The sequence below is a fragment of the Ranitomeya imitator genome, chromosome 4 (genome assembly GCF_032444005.1).
Source record: "Ranitomeya imitator isolate aRanImi1 chromosome 4, aRanImi1.pri, whole genome shotgun sequence".
Lineage (NCBI taxonomy): Eukaryota > Metazoa > Chordata > Amphibia > Anura > Dendrobatidae > Ranitomeya > Ranitomeya imitator.
This window is the reverse complement of record NC_091285.1, coordinates 196,363,834-196,388,514: the sequence shown is the minus strand read 5'-3', so window position 1 is coordinate 196,388,514 and position 24,681 is coordinate 196,363,834. Positions and strand designations below refer to the sequence as shown.

General features: G+C 43.3%; 1 protein-coding gene across 3 annotated transcripts in view; it reads left to right on the top strand.

Annotated features, from left to right (window-relative positions):
- Window positions 1-20,912, top strand: part of HCFC2 (host cell factor C2) — a 114,199-nt gene extending 93,287 nt beyond the window's left edge. The window contains exons 13-15 of one of the 3 annotated variants that reach the window (XM_069764225.1): window positions 537-722; window positions 11,003-11,285; window positions 12,750-20,912. In XM_069764225.1, the coding sequence (XP_069620326.1) occupies window positions 537-722; window positions 11,003-11,285; window positions 12,750-12,760 (480 nt within the window). In that variant the 3' untranslated portion in view covers window positions 12,761-20,912. Of the gene's footprint in view, window positions 1-536; window positions 723-11,002; window positions 11,286-12,749 lie in introns of those variants that run through there. The other 2 variants (XM_069764226.1, XM_069764227.1) reach the window with 2 other exon arrangements.
- Window positions 20,913-24,681: the final 3,769 nt, after the last annotated feature.

Below are 24,681 nucleotides of genomic sequence, written 5' to 3'. Positions count from 1 at the left end.
GGCGGCAACTTGGTCATCTCCTTCCACCTTTTATAGACATTATCGTCTTGATTTATCTTCAGAGGCCAATTTAGTTTTTGGCCGTACAGTACTTAGTGCTGTAGTCCCTCCCAGGTGATTGATCTTTGAAAATCTCTCGTAGGGGTGCTGTCGTGGCGTTAGGAAAACTGGTTTTTACGTACCGGTAATAGGATTTTACGGAGCCACGACAGCACCCGCACATTCCCCCCCGTAGTTATTCACTGGTTTCTGCACCCTTTGGGGAAAGAGTGCTTGTTAAAAATCACTCTTTAGAAGGTGATGGTATTTAGTAATGTTTAAGTATATATGTTTATGTACTAACTCAATGGCGGTGTCCCTTATACTCTGAAACACAAACTGGAGTGGTGAGGGGGACCGCCCCTTTAAATCCTGTAGGTTCCTGTCCGGAAGGTGGGCGGATCCCCTCTCTCGTAGGGGTGCTGTCGTGGCTCCGTAAAATCCTATTACCGGTACGTAAAAACCGGTTTAGTTGCTATGTATTTTCCTCTTTGTAGGGTGGTGATGTTGACTTTTCCGACTACATGATCTTGAAGAAACATGACCTGTGGCCCGGAAGTGTGTACAGATTTAGAGTGGCTGCAATAAATGGACGTGGTATCGGTCCTTTCAGTAAGATCACTCAGTTTAAGACTTGTATTCCTGGATTTCCTGGGGCTCCTTCATCAGTAAAAGTCACAAAGGTAAAAAAGAAAATGATTGTTTCGTATATGAGTCTTTTTTTTTTTTCATCTTAGCTTTATAACCTGCCTATAAAGAGGACCTGTTACCTGGCCAAAAGTGGTCAGTTTTCTTTATCGCTTAATTGGGGGATACAGGTAACCATGGGTGTATGCTTCTGTCACTAGAAGGCTGACACTGACTCCTTACACCCACTGTGACAGGGTTACCACGACAGTGTGGAGCCAGAAGACCACAGCGTCTGATTGCTCCTACTTCGGCGCTGAGAAGATGCACTTCTCCTTCATTTTAAATGTGTTTATTTCTTCTGGCAGAACAGGGGTTAATCAGCCTTGTTGGAAATCTCTGTGCTCACAGCTGTGCTTGGTTAGCCACTCCTTTTCCCTTTATAATATGGGCTCTGTTACTAATCCTCGTCAGAGCTAGCATTTGCTGCATGGCTATGGGGATAGGAGTACATATGAGGAGGAGAGTTGAAGGAGTTATTAGTGACTGTTGCTTGGTTTGTATGCATGGTAATCCCTTAACCTCTTCTGGTTTTATTTCCTTGCCTTCACACCCCGGTGCATTCCTCTGTTACATGTGAGTGAATATTTTGTATGCCTAGAGTTTTCAGTTATCCCATGTCTGTGTACCCTTGTTTGTTGGGTTGGTGTACTATGGTGCACAGTAGTGCCCCTTCTTCCCTGGGTGGGGGAAGAGAACAGACGGAGGGCTAACTTAGAAGATAAGGCAGGGGTGGAGGTCCCGGCATCTTCGCCATCTGAAGTTTACCTGGGAGCGGGGCGAGCTAGGGCGCCCCCTAGTGTTAGGAACAGGAAAGGAGCCCCTGGTCCCGGTTCACCAGACAACTGTTGTGACACCCACCGACTGGCACAAAACTCATCACTTTTATCTTAGTGCCAGTAGGAAGCAGACCTGGATCTGATCGCAGATCTGTCTTTTCTTTTATCAGGTCACCCTGTTTTGTGTTCTTTTTAAATGAATTTTTTCTTTCGGATTCTTTTCAGGGTAACAGTATATATTTTCTCACCCTGTTTTCCCGCACATGAGCGACTGAGAGAACAGTGTGGTGTCACCCACATCGTCCACTCTCGGGTCAACTAGGCAGGACCCTGTCACTTCACAGTGCTTCAGCGTAATTTGAGGTGGCCTGCCCTTGCTTGTTCCCTACCCCGGCCCCCTCCTCAGAGCAGACCAGGAGGAAGACGGTGGCCATTTTGCAGTGACCGTCACCCTTTTTAGTTGTGTACAGTCTTCTGGCATTGTCTAGGACCGTGATGGTGCGAGGAGGAGGAAGCTTTTTGTTTCCAGTGAACGTAACCGTCTTCCCTGGGGTGGCTTCTGATGCCATCCTCAAACGTGAGTAGGAGGAGTCGGGAATCACGAGGTCTTGTCCCTCTTCGTTCCTACTGGGGGGGAGTAGCAGTGGAGCCTGCTACATGCTGCTCCCGATGCATTACAAAAGGGCACTATGACACACAGTAATTTAACCCCCGACTTCTCCTATGGCCTTCACCTTTGGATATGCTCCTCCCCTGGCCCGTCATCCACTCACCGTTTATTGCTGGCTCACTTTTCTTCCTATGAGAGCAGTTGTATATCTTGCTTCCCCCTCCAGTGTGCGCCAGCCTATCAATGCGAAGAGCCTTCACGCACGCTTTTTTGGCCTATTCCAGCACTTCTACCTGCCAGAGCGCTACGCTCCCCTCAGGGGGTTCTGCCAAACATTGTGTGTGCCTTTTTTCCACCATCCTATTGGAACACCCGACTCACAGTGGGGTTTCGCAGCTCGCCCGGTCTGTACCCTCCTTTTCCCTCCAGACTGACAAAGAAGGGTCTGGTACGGAGAGTTAGTAAATCTGCTCGCAGATGTTCCCTGGAAATTTCCAGACCTACTCTCACAGGGTCCTCTTCCACCAGAATTCTCTCTGAATTTAATGGCATGGCTGTTGAAACCTCCGTTCTGAGGGAAGCAGGTTTTTCATCCCAGGTCATACAGACCATGATCAATGCAAGAAAGCCCTCATCCTCATGCATTTATCATCTGACTTGGAAGACCTTTTTTTTTTTTTTTTTTTTTTTGTTGGTGTGAAGAAAACCACTCAGCCCCTATGTCTTCTTCTCTTCAATCCATCCTGGCTTTCTATCAGTAAATCCTCGACTCCTCCAGGTATTCTCTCAGTACTCTCAAGAGTTTAGCTTCTCGTCCGCAGGTCAAAATCTTCCTCCAGGTAGTTGCGGTCCTGCAAGCCGTCCATCCTGATTTGTGCAAGTTTTTCTGCTCCATCCCTTGGAACTGCTTTAGGACGTCCCATGGTTACCTGTGTCCCCCAATGCAGCAATAAAGAAAGTAGGATTATTTTACTCGCCATAAAATCTCTTGCTTGGAGCCTTTATTGGGGGACACAGCACCCCTCCCTTGTTTTTGCCTATGTTGGGCCTGAGTGCCTCTGTTGCCTGTATATAGTTATTTATTGTTCTCCTAATGCTTTTTCACTCACTGACAAGCTTTGTGCCAGTCGATGGGTGTATACTGCTGGGTAGGAGCTAATTGTTTTTTTGCCTAGTGTCAGCCTCTTAGTCACAGCACCATACACCCATGGTTACCTGTGTCCTTCAATCAAAGCTCCAAGAAAGAGATTTTACTGTGAGTACTAAAAATCTCTTTTAATCTGTCAAGTACTCATTTTTTTTTTTTTTAAATTTACTGAACTCTTCCATACTGGGCCGGAGTTTATAGACAAGCTAATATTTATGGTCTTTAACAAGGAGGTAGTGCTCACAGGATAATAATGCAAAGCAGTCTCCTTGCTAAACCACTGTCTATAGCTTTTATATTTATCTAACTAGACATATTGTCCCGATGAAAATAAAAATTCTGCCGCAATGCGGGGAGGATATAACTGATATAGATGAAGATGATGCCTGCGGTTCTAGATTCCATACCCACGGACTCTTGTCAATGTGTGAGATAAACTGATACAACAAATTAAAGTGGTATTCTCAAGTTTTTAAATTGCTTTAATTGCAAACTTGCTTATTGTTATGCGGTCTATCTGCTTTCATTTTCCTGGTGTAACAGCTTTTATGTTATGTTCGGTCCGCTCTTTCCATATATACAACAGCTGTATAGCTGTGCACTTCCTCCTCCCAACAATCTTTTGAAGAGCTGCAGTTAGAAATCACCAGCTTGAGTCTTCTGATGATGGCTTGGATCCTCTCTGTCCGGAGATGTGTGGCTTTCTCAGATGCTCTGTTTTCTTTATATGGAAATACATTGATAAGTGTACACTCCATAACAAATCACTGATGGCTGAATATGATACAGCAGAACTTGTGCTGAGCTTTATAGTTCTTCTAATACTACAGCTCCGCTATTCACCAGAACTGTCATTTAAGGAGGAGAGCCTGCCCTGCCAGAAGCAAGGAAGTAAAGAACTAAGGAGACTGCATAGTTTTGAGCTGCTTAAGAGACAACATGAGAATACCTCTTTAAGTTCCTCCATAGGATCTATTATACCCTCTCACGATTGTATAAAATGGGTAGGCTGGGATCTGTGGAATTTCCAAGATGTTGAATGGATTATGGGACTGTAATCCATATGTTCTGGGAGTGTGGAATACTATAAAACTATTAACTGGATCTTCTGGAATTTATGAAGCACCATCCTTAGGTCTGTCTGGACTGGCGGATGAGCTATCTCTAAGCGTTACTACTCAGCCTGTATAAAATATTTTTATATTGCTTAAAAAAGTTATATCACTAAAGTTGGAACATCCACAAAGGCCCTGCATGGATATGTGAAGTTAATCTTCTTATTGTGTATAAGCTTACATATGCAGCAAGTGAGATGTTCGTATTGGGTAGAAAAGGAAGGTATAGGCGAAACTTGTTTGGGAGGCTATATACCGTATGTATCTTTTAGTGTCTTGAGTGATATCTCTATGAAAGAAAATGAACGTAATGTACCTGAAAAGTGCAATATGGACTGCAGCCATGATCTAGAGAAGAAAACATAGGTTTACAAACAGGTTAAACATTCTTGGCTAATGGGGGGAGGGTTCCAATATTAGGATTGTCATTGAGATATTGGAATAATACACGTAGACTCTAGTAATCTTAAATTTAGACCACCTTTTAAAGAATATTAAAAAGCCGTGTTTTACTGCATCACTTAAAGGGAACCTGTCACCCCCCCAGGCTTTTTTAACTAAAAGAGCCACCTTGTGCAGTACTAATGCTGCATTCTGTCGAAAAGGGCTCTTTTATTTCGGGTCCCTGCCAACGCTAAAATAATCGTTTTTAGAATTTGCCTCTCATACTTAGTTTGTCATGTCTTTTCCCCCCTGACACAAACGCCTCCAAGCAGTCACTCAGGGCGTCCGGGCGCCGCCTCCATTTCCTTCCTGAACGTCCCCGGTGCCCGCGCTGTAAGTTTTTTTTTTTGTTTGTTTTTTTTTTTGTTTTGTTTTTTCCTGGCATGCGCAGTTTGTGCTGCCTTTCAACTCCCATCACATGATGGGAACTTACAGCGCAGGCGCCGGGGACGCTCAGGAAGGAAATGGAGGCGGCACATGGAGGCCCTGAGTGACAGCTGGGAGGCGTTTGTGTCAGGGGGGAAAAGACATGCCCTCTGACAAACTGCAGGGTATGAGGGGCAAATTGTAAAAACGATTATTTCAGCAGTGGCAGGGACCCGAACTAAAAGAGCCACCTTTACAGAATGCAGCATTAGTGCTGCACAAGGTGGCTCTTTTAGTTAAAAACTCCTGGGGGGGAGGGTGACAGGTACCCTTTAATTAGGATTTATTTCCCTTTTGGGTAATTTGTTGATAATAATTTTTCATCCCCTTAGGGTATGTGCACACGATCCGTAAACGCTGCAGGTTGAAGGTTGTGTACTTGTGTAGCGTCCAACCCGCAGCGTCCAGATGTTACAGCATAATGGATGGGATCTCTAGAAATCTCATGTCCACTATGCATCCACAGATGCTCATGCCTCACCTGCAGAGACGGACATGCAGCACTTCTTTCCAGACTGCAGCATGTCATCTTCTCTTGCGGAGACTACTAGTGTTCACAAGAGAAATTTGACTCATACAATGTATTGGACGCGGTGAATACGCACGGTTCATTGAACACATGCAGATTCCCCTGTGTTCAATGGCAGCGCTTTGAACACAGCAAACATGCACTACGTCCAAAGTGCTGCCACTTCCGGATCGTGGGCACATACCCTAAAGGGTTTCTCACACTTTGGTATACCGTGTGTTAGGGATGACTCTTAATGAATATTACTTCAGGGGTGTGTGTATGTATATTATAGGTAAAGATATTGATGTCGGGGATCACTGCATGTCTGAACACCTTGTGTCTGCACCCCTTTTTCCTTTGCTTTTCCCTGTCTTCCTCACTTTTACAACTCTTAATAAAATGTTGCTATGAAAAACCTTGCAAAGCAGCATAAAGACATGCCCTCCCTGCAGTGGCGTGACTACAAAATTATGGGCCCCGGTGCAAACTTTCAAATGCCAACATGTCAAAATATTTTCCACCTAAATTCACATTTTCCCTATTCATTTTGTACACTATAGCTTTGTTGCAAGGTTGTATAGTCTGACCTCAGTGGCATAACTATCCGGTGCCCCATCATGGTATATATTTGTCTCCCGTACTGCCATTGTTCTGTAATATATTAACACAGTCTTATAAAGAGTAGGGCAAAAATGTCTGCTCACTAAATATGCACATCCTCAATTTAGTATATAGAGGTATGACGATTAATTGCAAAGCATAAAAGATTAAAAAATTAATCTTTATTATATTATAGTATTAATTATTGCCATCTAATATATCTTATCATTTTTAATGAAGACTTTTTCTATCTCACTTGAGTTTGAGCACCCTATGTGCACATGATTGTTGGTACTTACCTTGTGATTCCAATCTCCCGTACACTTTTCTTGTTCCTGAAGCTTGATTAAATATCATTTTTTAACCTTTTTATTTTTTAAATAATAATGAAGATTCATTTTTTATTCTGTTATGCTTTGCAATTTATCGTCTTACCTCTATACGCTAAATTAAGGATGTGCATATAGATTTTGTTGTTCTGTAATGTATAAAAGAAAATAAACCATTATACTCATCAGAGGCTTACATAGAAGTCATGGGGATCCAATAAGAAGTATAATGCACATCCATAGTCCTCCATAAAATATTATGAGTGTTGTGGGCAGATGTGGCTCACCGCCAGACCACCTGTCTGGCATTTGTGAGTATTGCCAGATGACCAGTCCGATGTTGATTGGAATGGAGCGGCAGTCATTGAATGGAGCGGTGGTCTCACGTGCGCTACCGCTATACCAATCACTCTTCTCCATGGGCTGCCCTGTTTATGAGGACCTCTAGTCTACAGATAAGTGGGAACCTTGCGATCCCACATATGTCAATGTGTAGAGGGGAGATACAGATTACCATGGTCCCACCTTATTGAAACATCCAAAAGAGAATGAGTTGCAATAATTCATCCCCATCCCAAGTGAGAAAGGTGGTGACAGTGGAAAAAGAAACCTAGAACTCATCATGTCCCACAAGACCAGGACTGGTTTTAGGCAAAATGAGGCCCTAGGCAAAAGTTTAAAATGGGCTCCAAATGCTAACATATTGCGCATCACACAGAAGCATTTCTGTTGTATTTATGTGTGCTGTGTTCAGGTCATGTTATCAGCAGCACTTCTGCAGTTTACACCGGCAATGTGCTGCTGAAAACAAGGATTTCTGTTCTGGCATAAACAATCCACTTGATGAATATGCAGCATTTTGCTTGTTTAGTATAATACACTCCCTATAGTCCTCCATATACAGTTAGGTCCATATATATTTGGACAGAGACAACATTTTTCTAATTTTGGTTATAGACATTACCACAATGAATTTTAAACAAAACAGTTCAGATGCTGTTGAAGTTCAGACTTTCAGCTTTCATTTGAGTGTATCCACATTAAAATTGGATGAAGGGTTTAGGAGTTTCAGCCCCTTAACGTGTGCCACCCTGTTTTTAAAGGGACCAAAAGTAATTGGACAATTGACTCCAAGGCTATTTGATGGACAGGTATGGGCAATCCCTTCGTTATGTCATTCTCAATTAAGGAGATAAAAGGCCTGGAGTTGATTTGAGGCGTGGTCCTTGCATTTGGAAGGTTTTGCTGTGAAGTAAACATGCGGTCAAAGGAGCTCTCTATGCAGGTGAAACAAGCCATCCTTAAGCTGCGAAAACAGAAAAAACCCATACGAGAAATTGCTACAATATTAGGAGTGGCAAAATCTACAGTTTGGTACATCCTGAGAAAGAAGGAAAGCACTGGTGAACTTATCAATGCAAAAAGACCTGGGCGCCCACGGAAGACAACAGTGGTGGATGATCGCAGAATAATCTCCATGGTGAAGAGAAAGCCCTTCACAACAGCCAACCAAGTGAGCAACACTCTCCAGGAGGTAGGCGAATCAATATCCAAATCTACCATAAAGAGAAGACTGCATGAAAGTAAATACAGAGGGTTCACTGCACGGTGCAAGCCACTCATAAGCATCAAGAAGAAAAAGGCTAGACTGGACTTTGCTAAAAAAACATCTAAAAAAGCCAGCACAGTTCTGGAAGAACATTCTTTGGACAGATGAAATCAAGATCAACCTCTACAGAATGATGGAAAGAGAAAAGTATGGCGAAGGCGTGGTACAGCTCATGATCCAAAGCATACCACATCATCTGTAAAACACGGTGGAGGCAGTGTGATGGCTTGGGCATGCATGGCTGCCAGTGGCACTGTGTCACTAGTGTTTATTGATGATGTGACGCAGGACAGAAGCAGCCGAATGAATTCTGAGGTATTCAGAGACATACTGTGTGCTCAGATCCAGCCAAATGTAGCAAAATGGATTGTTCGTCGTTTCAAACTACAGATGGACAATGACCCAAAACATAAAGCCAAAGCAACTCAGGAGTTTATTAAAGCAAAGAAGTGGAATATTATTGAATGGCCAAGTCAGTCACCTGATCTCAACCCAATTGAGCATGCATTTCACTTGTTAAAGACTAAACTTCAGACAGGAAGGCCCACAAACAAACAGCAACTGAAAACCACTGCAGTGAGGGCCTGGCAGAGCATCAAAAAGGAGGAAACACAGCGTCTGGTGATGTCCATGAGTCAAAAACTTCAGGCAGTCATTGCCAGCAAAGGGTTTTCAACCAAGTACTAAAAATTAACATTATATTTAAAATTATTGAATTTGTCCAATTACTTTTGGTCCCTTTAAAAACAGGGTGGCACATGTTAAGGAGCTGAAACTCCTAAACCCTTCATCCAATTTTAATGTGGATACCCTCAAATGAAAGCTGAAAGTCTGAACTTCAACTGCATCTGAATTCTTTTGTTTAAAATTCATTGTGGTAATGTCTATAACCAAAATTAGAAAAATGTTGTCTGTCCAAATATATATGGACTTAACTGTATCATAATGTGCACCACAGTCCTCCATATTGTAAAATGCACACCGCATAATCCTCGATATAATATAATGTGCCCCATAATCCTCCATATAGTAAAATACACTCCCCATAGTCCTCCATATAGTATTATACACTCCTCATAGTCCTACATATATTAACATATTAACATACACTCCTCATAATGCTCCATATAGCATAATATAATCATAGTGCTCCACATAGTATAATACACTGCTCAGTCCTCCATATAGTATAATGCACCGCCATAGTCATCCATGTCGTACAATTCACTTCCCATAGTAGAATGCACCCCACAGTTCTTCATATAGTATAATGTATTCCCCATAGTCCTCGATACAGTATAATGCAGCCACCCCACAGGAAATAGTGAGCAAGGGAGACTGACACAAGGGGACACACAGGGATAAGGGAGACAGGCACAAGAGGACACGCAGGGACTAGTGGGCAATTGAGACTGACACAAGGGGACAAGGGAAACAGGCACAAGGGGACTCATGGGGACTAGGAGGAAGGGCACAAGGGGACTAGGGGGCATGGGAGACAGGCACAAGAGGACACAAGGGGGACTCCTATGGCAGAGTAGATAGGGACGGGAGATGGGGAGCATTGGGGAACCAGGGGAAGAGGGACAAGGCACGTATGGGGGCCCAGAGGAGCACAATGATCTGAACCTGGGGACCTACGAGGACATGGGGCATGGGAAAGCAGGGAGGAAACGTGGCCGGGGATGGCGACACACGGCAGAGGGGAATGGTGGGAGAGGGAGCGTCAGCTAATGCTCTCTCCTCCATCATTGCTTTGAACTGTATAGGCGTCTACGGTATAGTTCAATGAGGCGGGGGGGTCAGCGCTGGAGGCAGGCGGGGCCCACAGCTGCTGCGTGATGTGCTGCTATTAGCGGCAGGCCACTGGCTGGGGGAGCGGGGGCCCTAGGCAGCTTCCTGCCGCTAATGCCGGCCCTGCGTGCACCTGACCAGCCGGGCCCGGTCACCCGCTGCAACCGTGGTAGTTACGCCCCTGCCTCCCCCAGTATCCTGTGAGCAATGCCCCTTTCTTTAAAGCTCTACTCCAGTGGCTTTTTTATTTTTTATTTCAGCACTGGAGTGGTGCTACTGGCACAAGATCCCTACCCCTAGTATTATACTTGCCACCCATCGTCGTCAGCTATTCCTGATGCCCCTCTGTCCCTTGGCGTCATCTTATGACCGCTTCTGACTGACCGGAAGTCAGAAGTTACGTCACAAGTTCTCAACGGAAGTCTATGGAAGCCAGAATGATGCTCTTATTAATTATGCATTGAAAAGTGACCTCCGTCTCACACATTAAACACTGAAGCAATCCAGAAGGTCACAAACTACTGGAGACCGACCGGAGCGGCGGTGATAGAAGGTATAGACGGTGGTGGGTAAGTATGAGAGTAGGGGCAGGAACCTTACATTAGAAGTACCACTCCAGCGGTAAGATAAAAAAAAAAAAACACTGGACTGGTGTTTTGAGGCCATGAAAATTAGCATCAAATAAAAAAAAAAAAAGTATGTCTGGAACCTCATGATGGGCACTTAAAAAAAAAAAGTGAAATATCAGAGGAGCAGCAGGAACAAAAGCACAAAATCTGTCCAGTTTTAAGCTTTCTAAGCAATGTGGCAGAGCATTCCAAAGGGGAGGTTTCTGAGTAATATGAATAACTTTTATATGGACTATTAGAAATATTTAATAATCCATTAAACACAAAATGTTTCCTTTTGCAGAGTACAGACTGTGTTCATATTTCCTGGGAATCGCCTTCTTCGCCAACAGGAAATATCTTAGAATATTCTGCGTATCTAGCCATTCGCACTTCTCTTCCCGAGGCTCAGAACCAGCTTGCATTTGTCAAAATTTACAGTGGCTTAGAGACCTCATGCACTGTAACTGCTTCTCAGCTGGCAAATGCGCATGTTGACTGCAGCTCCCGGCCTGCGGTGGTGTTTAGGATTTCTGCCAAGAATGAAAAGGGTTACGGTCCAGCTATCCAAGTTAGGTGGCTGCAAGGTGAGTGACTTCCTTCTCTTACTACTGTACATTATCTAATATGATAATAGATCTTGAGAACTATAAGACTATATGGGACATCTCACATTTTTTTACTTTTATTACTATTATTTATTTATATAGCACCATTGAATCCATGGTGCTTTACATGAGAAGGGGTTACATGCTAATTACAGATATCACTTACAGTAAACAAACTAACAATGACAGACTGATACAGAGGGGCGAGGACCCTGCCCTTGCGGGCTTACATTCTACAGGATTATGGGGAAGGAGACAGTAGGTTGAGGGTTGCAGGAGCTCCGGTGTTGGTGAGGCAGTAGCTTCGTTGGTGATGAGGCAGCAGCGGTGTCAGTGCAGGCTGTAGGCTTTCCTGAAGAGATGAGTTTTCAGGTTCCGTCTGAAGGATCCGACTGTGGTTGATAGTCGGACGTGTTGGGGCAGAGAGTTCCAGAGGATGGGGGATATTCGGGAGAAGTCTTGGAGGCGATTGGATGAGGAGCGAATAAGTGTGGAGGAGAGAAGGAGGTCTTGGGAGGACCAGAGATCACGTGAGGGAAGATATCGGGAAATTATTTCAGAGATCTAGGGAGGAGACAGGTTGTGGATGGCTTTGTAGGTCAGTGTTATGCAAACTGTCTCTTCAGAGAGGAAGAGAGCTAGAACTCTAGTGCCACCTATTGGAAGGTAGCAATCCTACAAGTCAATGTTGACCCTTTAACGAGATATAGGTGAGTATTAGTAATTTGAACTGGATACGCTGAGGGAATGGGAGCCAGTGAAGAGATTTGCAGAGGGGAGAAGCGGTGGAGTAGTGAGGAGAGAGATGAATTAGTCGGGCAGCAGAGTTAAGGATGGACTGGAGAGGTGCAAGGGTTTTAGCAGGGAGGCCACAGAAAAGGATGTTGCAGTAGTCAAGGCGGGAGATGAGGGCATGCTCAAGCATTTTAGTAGATTGACGGTTGAGAAAAGGACAGATTCTGGAGAGATTTTTGATCTGGAGGCGACAGGAGGTGGAAAGAGCTTGGATGTGTGGTTTGAAGGACATGGCAGAGTCAAAGGTTACTCCGAGGCAGCGGACTTCCGGTACAGGGAGGATATGGCTGATAGATACTCCGGGATTCTGGACAGCAGAGTGGTGACATCTGGGCCAGAGAGGTAGATCTGAGTGTCATCAGCATAGAGGTGGTACTTGAAACCATGAGACTTTGAGTTGTCCCAGGCCAAGTGTGTAGACTGAGAATAGTAGGGGTCCTAGAACAGAGCCTTGGGGCACTCCGACACAGAGGGTGGGTGCAGTTTCCTAGTACTTTTAGGCCGACCTGTCAATCATAATTCAGCAATCTTACCTGCACACATTTGTTCATAATGCTAAGCTGGGTGCAATACAGCAGTGGAGTAATAAGATGACCTATAGTGATTGACTACTTGAAGGCTATTCTCTTCTTTTTGCTTTCTTTTCAGAGAAAACCTGAGGATTATAGAGAAAGCTGATCAAAGAGACAGTTCTGATCTGTTTGCAACTTTGCTGGAAGGAATCCTTTTTCAAAGTGTTTTATTAGAGCTGTATGTTTCACTTTTTGTAATATTTTGTAAATCTCAAAATGTTTATTTTTTCATTATGCTTCTAATTGTATAGATATACATATAATCTAAATATATGATGACAGTATATACTTTTTCATATTATATTATAAATGTCAGTGATATGTGCTCAGGTGGGACAATGTGGTACAGTTTCTAAATAGAAACTGCCTTTCTGCTTCCATTTTTTTACCACTTACATATATTTGTATCTAGTTTTTAAGCAATAAAATTGTGCAAAGGGACGGGAGAGATCTCACAGTGCAATATAGTAGGCACATAGCACTTCCCCTGAATCTAGGGGTTTCCTGCCAGTTTTCCATGAAAGAATATCTCTGAAGTAACAATGTGTTGCATCAGAATACTTTATTTTTCTTCCTTTCAAGCTATATATGTTTACATTACATTGTGTGTTTGTACTGCACCTTTATAGTATATACACACAAAAAATGAAAATGGCCAGAAAATTTGGGTAAGCAAAAATAGCTGCAATAATAATCTTAATTTTGTTGGTTCCCTTCTCTTTACAGTAAGAAAAAAACCACGCTAGTCACTGAAATAGTTGGAAACTGACAGTAATTTCACATATACTGAAAATCAAGCATTGCTTTTGAATTGTGGTCATACCAAAATAAAAACAAATGAATGAAAATGGCCTGGACAAAAATAATTTGACCTTAGGGGCATGTTAAACTAAGGTGTGCACTGTAATTGGCATAATATGGGTCTATTACCTTGTAATCAGTCAGTCTAGCTATTTAAAGGGTGAAAATTGTCATTAGTTTTGTTTTGTTTTTTTGTTTTTTCCATTGAACCACAGTTCAAAAGCAAGATCTAAATTTTAATAGTTCAGGAAATTTTTAATTACTTTTGTCAGTTTTAAGCTTTCATTGACCATTGTGGGTCTTAAAGGGAATCTGTCAGCAGCTTGTTTGCTATGTAATCTGACAGCAGCATGATGTAGGGACTGAGACCCTGCGAGGCTGTTGTCCTGTAGTGATGATAATTTGCTTCTAAAACATTGATTTGTACTGAAACAGCAGAACACAGCCCAGTGACTGTAATCAGGGTCTCTGCTCTTACATAATAGGGTTCTCACAAAAACCTGATGACACAAGGATACCAACAGTTTTATGTATATTCTAAAATGTTAGTGAGAGCTGAAAAAACAAATAGCATAGATGTATATAATCTCAATTTTTTAATTAAATGTTTGTTTTTACTTGCAATATAATGTACACAACTGCTCTAGATTAATATTGCAGCTGTCTTTTCATTGGTCATTTTTCAGGTCATTTAGATGTTTTGGGGGCATTGGTTTCTGCATATGCAGCCTGTAGTCTGCATATGCATTTTCAGGTTATCTTGGAGGAGTAAATTACCGTATATTTCTAAAGTAGCCCAGCTGGCTCTAGCTGCTCAGTAAATAACCAATCTTGGGATACTTCACCTCTATTTCCTAGGAGTTTAATGGGAACCTGCCACGTCAGATAAACCGGTTAACCTGCAGATAATAGTTAATCTACAGGTAAATGGCGTTAGAAAGATGCCTATCCGCCATACTGAAAGTGCAGCACCTGGGAGAAAACTAACCTTTTTGCTCCTAGGAGCTGCTAGCATTCAGTCATACAGGCGTGCTGGTATAGCTTCAGTCATCGCTCACTATAGTGTAAGCAATGACTGTAAGCACGCCCCAGCACTCCCACTGAGAACCGGCTGTCAGCCCAAGTGCTGGGGTATGCTTACAGTCGCCACTCACTGTGTACTGAGCTGTGGTCGAAATTGTTCCAGGTTGACCTGTATGACTGAAAGCCAGCGGCTCCAGGGAGAAATAAAGTTAATTTTCTCCCAGGGGCTGCGCCTTCATTACAGCAGCCAGGCACCTTTCTAATGCTATGAGCCTGCAGATTACCTCTCTATCTGCAGGACAATAGCGTTATCCGTGAGTCGTGCAGTCAATCAGAGTGCTCACTTCATTCAGATGCTTTTTATAGCTTTTTTCCTGTCTATCATTGTGAAACCACAGGGTATACCATGTCTTGTATACTAATTCTGAGCCTTGAATCAATATGTTGAAATTTTGTTCTCTGATATTTTTTGTACAGAAGGTCAAATTTTACGTGGCACTGTTACATATTACCGTACACAGATCTGAACACTCGAAAGTGTTTTGGTTTCTGTGCCCTTTGGGTCAATAAAAATATATCCTATGTAAAATATATTCTGGATAAGCAGCCACTTTTAGCGCTTGTTCACACATTACATTTTTTGCCATGAAAAATAGCTGCATTTTACTGTACTAGCAAAGTGAATGAGATGTTTGACATCTCATGCATATGCTCATTTTTTTTTTCCCTTTCAGATTTCAACCCTCAAAGCGTTTTTCAAGTCTGCAACATGCAATTCTTTCAGCATTTTTGCGTGTTTTTTTAACCCATTCAGAATAGAGTATGTGCAGCCATTTAAGGGGATCTGTCAGTAGGAGCATCCCTCCTAAGCAGTCTATATAGACATGTCAGTCATAGTTAGCTGAATAAAATGATAACTTGATATTTGAGAGCAGCACTTGTCCTCTTGTAGTGTGGTCAGCTCTGCTGCAGAACTGTGCCGGATTATAACTGACACAGTACAGCAGAGTGAACCTTGTCTCATTACAAACACAAGCACATTTGTCCTTTCACAGTGCTATCAGCTCTGCTGTACTGCACTTCCTCCACACTGGCTGCCTATGAGATGGAACCTGAAATACGGCGAGAGAACTACAGCTGAAAATGTTTGTAATGAGACAAAGTTCACTTCTGCTGTACTGTTATGATCTCACTGCAGAGCTGTGTGAGTAATAACAGGCTGTTAGTCACTACACCTCTCACACTGGTAACTCCCTCCTTTTATTTAAAATAAGCTCTGGAGACAGATTCTCAGAGATCTGTGCCTCGCCCATACAGTTAATTTGCATACAAGAAAAATGTGTATTTCTGTGAAATAAAGCATCAGATGGCAGATATCAAGCTATCATTTTATTCAACTTTCTATGACCTGCAGGCCCATATAGATGACTTAGGAGGGTTGATCCCACTGACGGAATACCCCTTTAAAGGGAATCTATCTCCAAGATCCTATCCCAATATATAATAGGTGAAATAATACTAGCAAATACGTCCAATTAGAAATGTAGTATAGTTCTTTTGATTCGCTATGTCTCTTTCCTCATGTGCAGGCATTGCAGGACCTTAGGTATCCATGGTTACAACCACTAATATAGTGACAGTTACCTAGTTGCTAGTAGTCATAACCATAGATACCTAAGGTCCTGCAATGCCTGCACATGAGGAAAGAAACCTAGCGAGTCAGAAAACTATACTACATTTCTAATTAAAGTATTTTCTGCTATTAATAATAATAATAATATTACACCTAATACATATTGGGACAAGATCTTGGAGATGGGAAAACCCCTTTAAGTATTTGTGACAAACATTTCTGCACCAAAAAGGTGTCTTTTTGCAGGAAAAACACTGCATAAAATGCATGATTCAATACAAAAGCTAGGTCTGGCTCAGTCGGCTGCACCTAGTGTACAAGTGCATTTTCTCACAGAACAGGAAGTTGAGTCTAAAGAAGCCCCAATGGCCAATGTGAAAATTGCAAGATTATTAATAGTTTGTAATATTTAAAAAAAAAAATTGGCAAAATATTATATATTTCACACAAATTCTGTTTTAAACAATGTGTTTTTCTGATTACGCCTTTCCCATAATACGGACTTAACTTGAGCATTGGTGACCAATAGTGTGCTTGAATTTATTTTTGTGAGAAGAATTATACGCCTAAAAACGACTTGGTGGTGTCACATTATGCAGTGGGTCGGGATGACTTCATTGTGTCACACTGAAAAATAGAACAGAACAAAATTTCAACGTTGAGGTTTTTCTGCAAATTTGGTGAAGTTGTTAATATTTTTGTAGGAACGAGGCCGGTTTCACACGTCCGACTGTCATGGTCTGCACAATCTGCGGCCTCCACACCAGCTGTGGGTCGGCATAGCTATGGAGTTCAGGTCAGGAGACCTTTTGGGGCTGGACCAGAAATGTAATCCCAACATGGACCATGAGACTTAGACATGTGTAACCGGCCTCAGGTTGTTTGTTTTTTTTGTTTGTCCTGTATAAGAACCAGTTTGTAATGGTCAGTGTTTCATTTGGAAGCGGTGACATGCCTGTACCACCATGATCTCTCATCAATGACACCCCCTCCTCCTCGCCTAAGTAGATGGTTGCTTGGAAACATGGGGGAACACCTAGACATTTCCAATCTCCATCATTCTAGAAAGTTGTTGAGCTATCATAGTTTTATGTATCAATTACTCAGGATTTTCAAGATCTGTCAGGAATGGAAGATTGCTTGGTGCAATCCAGAACCTTCTGTGGCACAAGTGCCAGGCTTGTTGGATATTTTCATACATCATTCTTTTACATGTCTAATGGCCGGTTCATTCTGTTTTTACCTAATTATTGCAGAAAAATACAGAATTTAAATCACCATGTGTAAACTTCCAGACAAATAGTCATGCCAAGCCTGAATTATGCTGCTCCTTAGCTGGAAATTGTCTCTCCTTGCTAATGAGTGCTGCCATGTTCAGGATGGATATCCAGCCAATGAACGGTAACAAGAATGTTTTCACTCACTGACCGTAAGCAGAAATCTTCAAAAGTGAAGTAAATATTGCACAAAAATATTAAAAGGGAATCCCAATGAATGAATGATTAAGATGAAGTTCTGAGCACACATGCAATGCTTGGGAGCACATTAACAAGACTGAATATTGCTGGAGACATGATGGGCCACTTGTTTCATTTTGGTGCAATAAATAATACTGGATTTTGGAGATACGACTTACGAGGATTTGCATATATTATAGGTAAGCTAAGTAATGCTTAGGCAGGAAATATTTACCCTATTCTTGTATAGGGTGTATGTACAGTTTCTATAGACTGAAGGGGACCCACTACTTGGATTCTCTTTTAGACTTTAGGTTAAAGGGATTGTTTGCTACTCAGACAACCCCTGCTCAATTACTATATCCCCCTGTATAAAATACAAATAGCCTAACATCATCTCTAGTTCTAGCTTCGGTCATTAGACATCAGTGCCTTGTATCCTGTGGTTCACATGACATTGGCTGCAGGTTTCACATGGCATTACAATCCGCTTTCCTCTCACTTCTTTTGGACCGAACTGACATCTGGAAGAAGAGGGAGCTGCTGCTGCTCTCACTGCCTCCAGATGCAGATCTGACACCCGGAAGAAGAGAGCTGCGCTGCTCTCACTGCCTCCAGATGCAGAACGGACACCCAGAAGAAGAGAGCTGCTGCTGCTCTCACTGCCTCCAGATGCAGAACGGACACCTGGAAGAAGAGAGCTACTGCTGCTCACTTCCTCCAGATGCAGAACTAACACCCGGAAGAAGAGAGCTGCTGCTGCTCACTTCCTCCAGATGCAGAACTAACACCCAGAAGAAGAGAGCTGCTGCTGCTCACTGCCTCCGGATGCAGAACTGACACACGGAAGAAGAGAGCTGCTGCTGCTCACTGCCTCCAGATGCAGAACTAACACCGGAAGAAGAGGGCTGCTGCTGCTCACTGCCTCCAGATGCAGAACTGACACCCGGAAGAAGAGAGCTGCTGCTGCTGCTCACTTCCTCCAGATGCAGAACTAACACCCAGAAGAAGAGAGCTGCTGCTGCTCACTGCCTCCAGATGCAGAACGGACACCCGGAAGAAGAGAGCTGCTGCTGCTCACTGCCTCCGGATGCAGAACTGACACCCGGAAGAAGAGAGCTGCTGCTGCTCACTGCCTCCAGATGCAGAACTAACACCGGAAGAAGAGAGCTGCTGCTGCTCACTGCCTCCAGATGCAGAACTGACACCCGGAAGAAGAGAGCTGCTGCTGCTGCTCACTTCCTCCAGATGCAGAACTAACACCCAGAAGAAGAGAGCTGCTGCTGCTCACTGCCTCCAGATGCAGAACGGACACCCGGAAGAAGAGAGCTGCTGCTGCTCACTGCCTCCAGATGCAGAACTGACACCCGGAAGAAGAGAGCTGCTGCTGCTCACTGCCTCCAGATGCAGAACTAACACCGGAAGAAGAGAGCTGCTGCTGCTCACTGCCTCCAGATGCAGAACTAACACCGGAAGAAGAGGGCTGCTGCTGCTCACTGCCTCCAGATGCAGAACTAACACCCGGAAGAGAGAGCTGCTGCTCTCACTGCCTCCAGATGCAGAACTAACACCCGGAAGAAGAGAGCTGCTCACTGCCTCCAGATGCAGAACTAACACCGGAAGAAGAGGGCTGCTGCTGCTCACTGCCTCCGGATGCAGAACTAACACCCGGAAGAGAGAGCTGCTGCTCTCACTGCCTCCAGATGCAGAACTAACACCGGAAGAAGAGGGCTGCTGCTGCTCACTGCCTCCAGATGCAGAACTAACACCCGGAAGAGAGAGCTGCTGCTCTCACTGCCTCCAGATGCAGAACTAACACCCGGAAGAAGAGAGCTGCTGCTCTCACTGCCTCCAGATGCAGAACTAACACCCGGAAGAAGAGAGCTGCTGCTGCTCACTGCCTCCAGACGTCAGTTACATCTGAAAAAAGTGACTGAAGCAGCTGTGATTTGGGTGCAGACATCACCCTGCATAACAACTTCACGTGAACCATCGGAGACCAGGTGTTGATGTCAAGGAACCGCTCCAGCACTGGTGAGGAGTATAGGTCATTATTTTATACTTGGAATATAGTAATTGAGAAGAGTTTGTCCATATAACGGACAACCCCTTTTAAATCACACTTTGACCTACTGTGCATAGTATTGACTTTACGTCCCAGTTCGCTTTCTAGAGGTAACTGGCTGCTATAGATTTGCTAATGCCAACCTTAATTGTCCTGGTTTGGCAAGGACCCCATAGGCCAAATTTTTACTACTTAAACCTTATGGGCCTGACTCATCATTGCATTTGTGCCATTTTTAGTCTAGTTTTTCAGTTGTGCTGTATTCTGATTTTCATTTGTGCCTTTATGTGTTCACCTGTTTTTTTTTTCTTATATTCATTGTAGTTGCAGAGTTTGGAGTTTTTAGATGTTTTTGACAGATTCATTATTAGGGATTTTATAAAATTCATGAACCACGAGCACCATTTTGAAAACTTTGATGGGGAAAAAATGTTAACTAATGCCATAAGGCAACAAAAAAAGTGACGTAAAGATAAAAAAAAAGCCAAATAATGAATCTGGTCCTATATGTTTTATTTCCAGAAAAATGTGTTTTGTTTTGTTAGTTTTTTTTTTTTTTCACAGCATAGTGTGTTAATTTAATGCATCATAGGGTTGTAATGACATAAATACAGATCACGTTCCGCTAAAGGCTGCTGATTGCTTATTGATTGCCATAGATGAGGAAGAAGCCATGCTTTAGGAATGTATAAGCATATGAGCTTTACAATTATAGCCTCACCTTGTCAGCCATACTGGCCACCACATGGGATTGATACAATGGGGAAACTGTAGTGGTCGTGGTTGCTGTAAAATTTTGTCTGCCAGGGATTTAGAGAACTTTCTAATGTCGTGGACACATAGGTTGTCTCAATTTTTCTGTTAGATCATACAAACAATGCAAAATAATTGAATCCTATTTTACATCTCAAAATGACCTCACAGGGAGGTAGATCTTGGTGTGCCCTAATTCTACAGCGCAGAGATGGATGCCTGCACCATGTGGTGTGGGTGCCAGCTGTGACATACATGATCTCCATCCCAACCGATTACACCCTAGATGTTGTATAGCCACTGGAGCACATGGGGGGTTTACATTGGGAGGGGGCTTCCTCTGTAAGCCCAAAGGCTCCATACTCTCCACCCCCCACATCTCTGAAGTTGCCATGATTGCTGGGAGGCCTAACAAAGAACGTTGGGCATGCCATACATTTAAAGGGACTCTGTCACCTGATTTTGGCGGGCCCTGTGTTCGGTCCGATGGGCGGTGTTCCTTTCCCGCTGGCCGCACTATTTTCTTGAATGTGAGTTGGCTTCCGCCGTAGTACACGCGTGCGCATGGCAATCTTGCCTTGCGCACGTGCAGTATGCTTTGCCCAACTGCGGGTTAAGCCGAAAAGCATTAGTGCGCATGCGCCGGCGCACTATGTCCCGGAACACAGCAAAATACTTCCGGGACATAGTGCTGCGGCGCATGCGCACTAATGTTTTTCGGCTTTGCCCGCAGTTGGGCAAAGCATACTGCACGTGCGCAAGGCAAGATTGCCATGCGCACGCGTGTACTACGGCGGAAGCCAACTCATATTCAAGAAAATAGTGCGGCCAGCGGGAAAGGAAGGGGTCAATGAAACAGAAAACGCCGCCCATCGGACCGAACACAGGGCCCGCCAAAATCAGGTGACAGGTTCCTTTTAAGGTCCAGGCCAGTAATCTGCGAATCTCCTTGCCCCCTAGAATGCTGGGCTAATTAGTAGAAAAGTCAGGAAGCAGGAGGACTCGCGTACAGTGGTCACAAATTACTGACCTGGGCAGAGTGCTGCGAATTGATTTTCCCATCTTTACTGACAGATATAATACATTGCAGGACCTCTGCATTGCACTGTTTTATATGTAATGGTTACATGTTTGAGTGCCATAGTGGGAATTAAAAAAAAAATCTAATGAAAAAACTTTTCTTTTTTTACAAAATGTTTTATGGAAAAAAAAATCAGGATGCCACATTCTTAGCAATTGAAACTATAACATCATGATATTTATCCCACACAGTGATTGGTTTAGAGAAAAACAAACAATACTTAATACAATTGTCAAAAAGATGAACAAAATGTCATCAGACAGTTGTACATGCCCCAAAATCGTACCAATGAAAACGTCGACTAATTCTGCCAAATACAAGCACATGTAAAGCTGGCAACACAAAAATCCAAGTGTTCTGGCTTTTTTATGATAAATTGTTAGCCCCACAAAACTGTCAGTTTAGTAGTGAAGTTATCATGCTATTTTAGCACCAGGTGGCACCTTAATTGGTATTTCTTATAAACCTGGTTATATTGTGTGTGTGTCCTAACAGAAAAATGTAATTTGATGGCCATACTTTTATATCTGTTGTCCCCAAACACTATTAACCTGCAGATCTGGGATTAATCTACAGGCTAATCACGTTCCAAAGCTCACCGCTCGGCATGCAGCGAGTTGTGGCTTTTAGCATGTCCTGACACATTGACTGACAGCCACCTCTGCATTGATACACTGCTGAGCCACTGTCAGTCCGTGGCGGGGCGTGCTCATAACCGCCGCGCAGGGTACCCTGAGCGGTGACGGAAGCTGCGCCTGTATGGCTGAAAGCTGGAGGCTGCTGGTAAGAATAAGGTTCCTTTCCTTTTGGTAGCCGTGCTTTCTGCGCCTCGGCCTCACAGCTTTGCAATGCTGTTAGCCTGCAGATTGACCCCATATTTGCAGGTTAATAGCGTTTGGGGGCATGGAAGGTTCCCTTTAAGAATAAGGGCTCTCTTCATCATCGGTCTCATTCTCGAGCTGAACTGTGACCAGTATGGGCAGTTTTCATCTGTCAGGTTAATTATGTTCATAGGTATGGCCGGCTTACAGAAACCTCTATCACCATACGGGTGGTGGATTAGGAATATTGGAGCCATTTTTTGTGTACTTTGTATTTGACCTTTTCATGTCCATTAAAGGCACCTATACCTGTATCTGTGACTATAAACCCTTGAAAAAGAAGAAAATAAGAAAAAAGTATAGTTGTGTAGGTTGTTGAGAGATATACTACACAAATCTGCGATAAATGGCTGTGACTTTCACACGTACTTGTTACTAGTCACATAATACAATTTCTCCTGTTAGATAGAGGCCCATATTAGTTAGTTCATGAAGTTAGGGCTCGCTCACGAGAGCGTATAACATAGACTAGTTCTATCTGATATTTTATTGGATATCACTCGGACCAATGTTATGCTATGGAGCAGTGGAGACGTCTGGGTTTTTTACTCCCGCCGATTCAGCATGCTGCTAGTGGCTCTGGAATTTGGATCATGCGCACTCATACAAGTCTTTGGGTGCGTGTAAAACATCAGACTGCACTTGGATGTCAGACAATGGAGAAGATGGAGAAATTAAGCTCTCCATCTTTGCACCTGTGCTATGATTCTTTCATGCAAGAGAATTGAGAAAGTTTGAGCCAAGTGTCATTAGCATAATTGGCCCTGTTCTAGCTCATGAGAGAATATATGCTCAGGTGACCCTGGCCTTAGAGGGGTTCTCCAACTTTCACACTTGCAGCCCTGGGCATTTCTGTCTGTATAGTCTTTATTTAGATGTGATCAGCGTGACCGATGAAATCAATGACTGCTGTCGTCACATGCCATACTACTCAAACCACGGCTTCCATCACTGGGGCCATGTAGACCAGCCATAGTGCCATCACTGATCCTGCGCCGTGTTTCAGAACTTAACCATGGAGCAACTAATCTGCTGCTAACATCTTGGTTCCAGAAAACACAGGACACCACCATAGTTCTTGTGGAGCGCATGCTTTGAGGAGTCAGAGCACAAGGAGGCCTGCCCCATATTTGGCAGGAGGCTTCATATACGTGTGTGTATTTATTATACACATAATATAATTTATGTGTGAGTGTATATGAGCATAATTTATTGCTGTGCCTATATTCAGAACAATAAAGGGAATATTTTTTTGTATTCTGCAGATAGTGCTTTTGTGAAATAATGCTTCAAACTAATGTAACCGTGCCAGAAGCAGCCACTACAGGGGGGGATATTGGTAAGACCTCAGACCCAGGGTTTGGGTGAGATGTTCTCTATTTAAGGCATTGGCGCTATCATTTTTAATACATTTATTTAATGAAGTGCCCAGCCTTTCGAATGCCTGACTACCGGGCTTAATATTGGTCTGTGAAGATGGCACTGAACACTCTATGGCAAATCTTAGCTGCAATAAGAATAGTTCAATACAGTTTATACAATTTTGAGAAAGATTTTATATAAATACATAGAGGACAAACCCAATATTTACATTAGCTAATGAAAGTTTTATTTTTGCTTCTAGATACTTAATATTTCTATCTTGTATAATAATGTACTTGTTTTCGAGAAATACTACGGCTGGTATTCAGTTACTAGTCCTCTACCTGTCCTGAGAAATATGCAGATAGGATTAGAGTAGGGATCTGGTCCAGTGTCCCATGTACCAAGTTGTACGCTTGTTGCCGGTGTGAGATTAAAGTGGCTTAGCGTTGACAGTACTGTTGCTGCCTGCTTTATACTGTTGCTGCCTGCTTTGTACTGTCGCTGCCTGCTTTGTACTGACTCCGTATCAGATTGTGAATTGTGTGGTGCAAGCCTTTTGCGTGCCTCTAAGTATCCGCTTGTAATGCTGCCTTTTCTTCAGTCATAAATGCAAGTTTAACGTAAAATGGTTACGAGCCTTACCCACCAATGTTTACAGCTCGCTCCAACTCATTGTCTCCTCCATTAGATTCAGGCTGGCTTTGCACTAATCTCATTATTGACCTCATGCATGTTGCAGCACTTTACAGAATAGTTGTCTGACATCTCTCCATATGCAATGAATAAAAGCCGTCGTCCTGTTAAGTAGAAAGTGTGTCCTCATGACCAGGCGGTGCGAGCCTAGTGTGCAAATATGAGCGGGTGATGGGCTCCGAGTTATAGGAACGTGGAAACTCTGCTTCTGCAAAGCTTGCGTGCTGCAACACTGGCATGCACGATATTGAGGGGT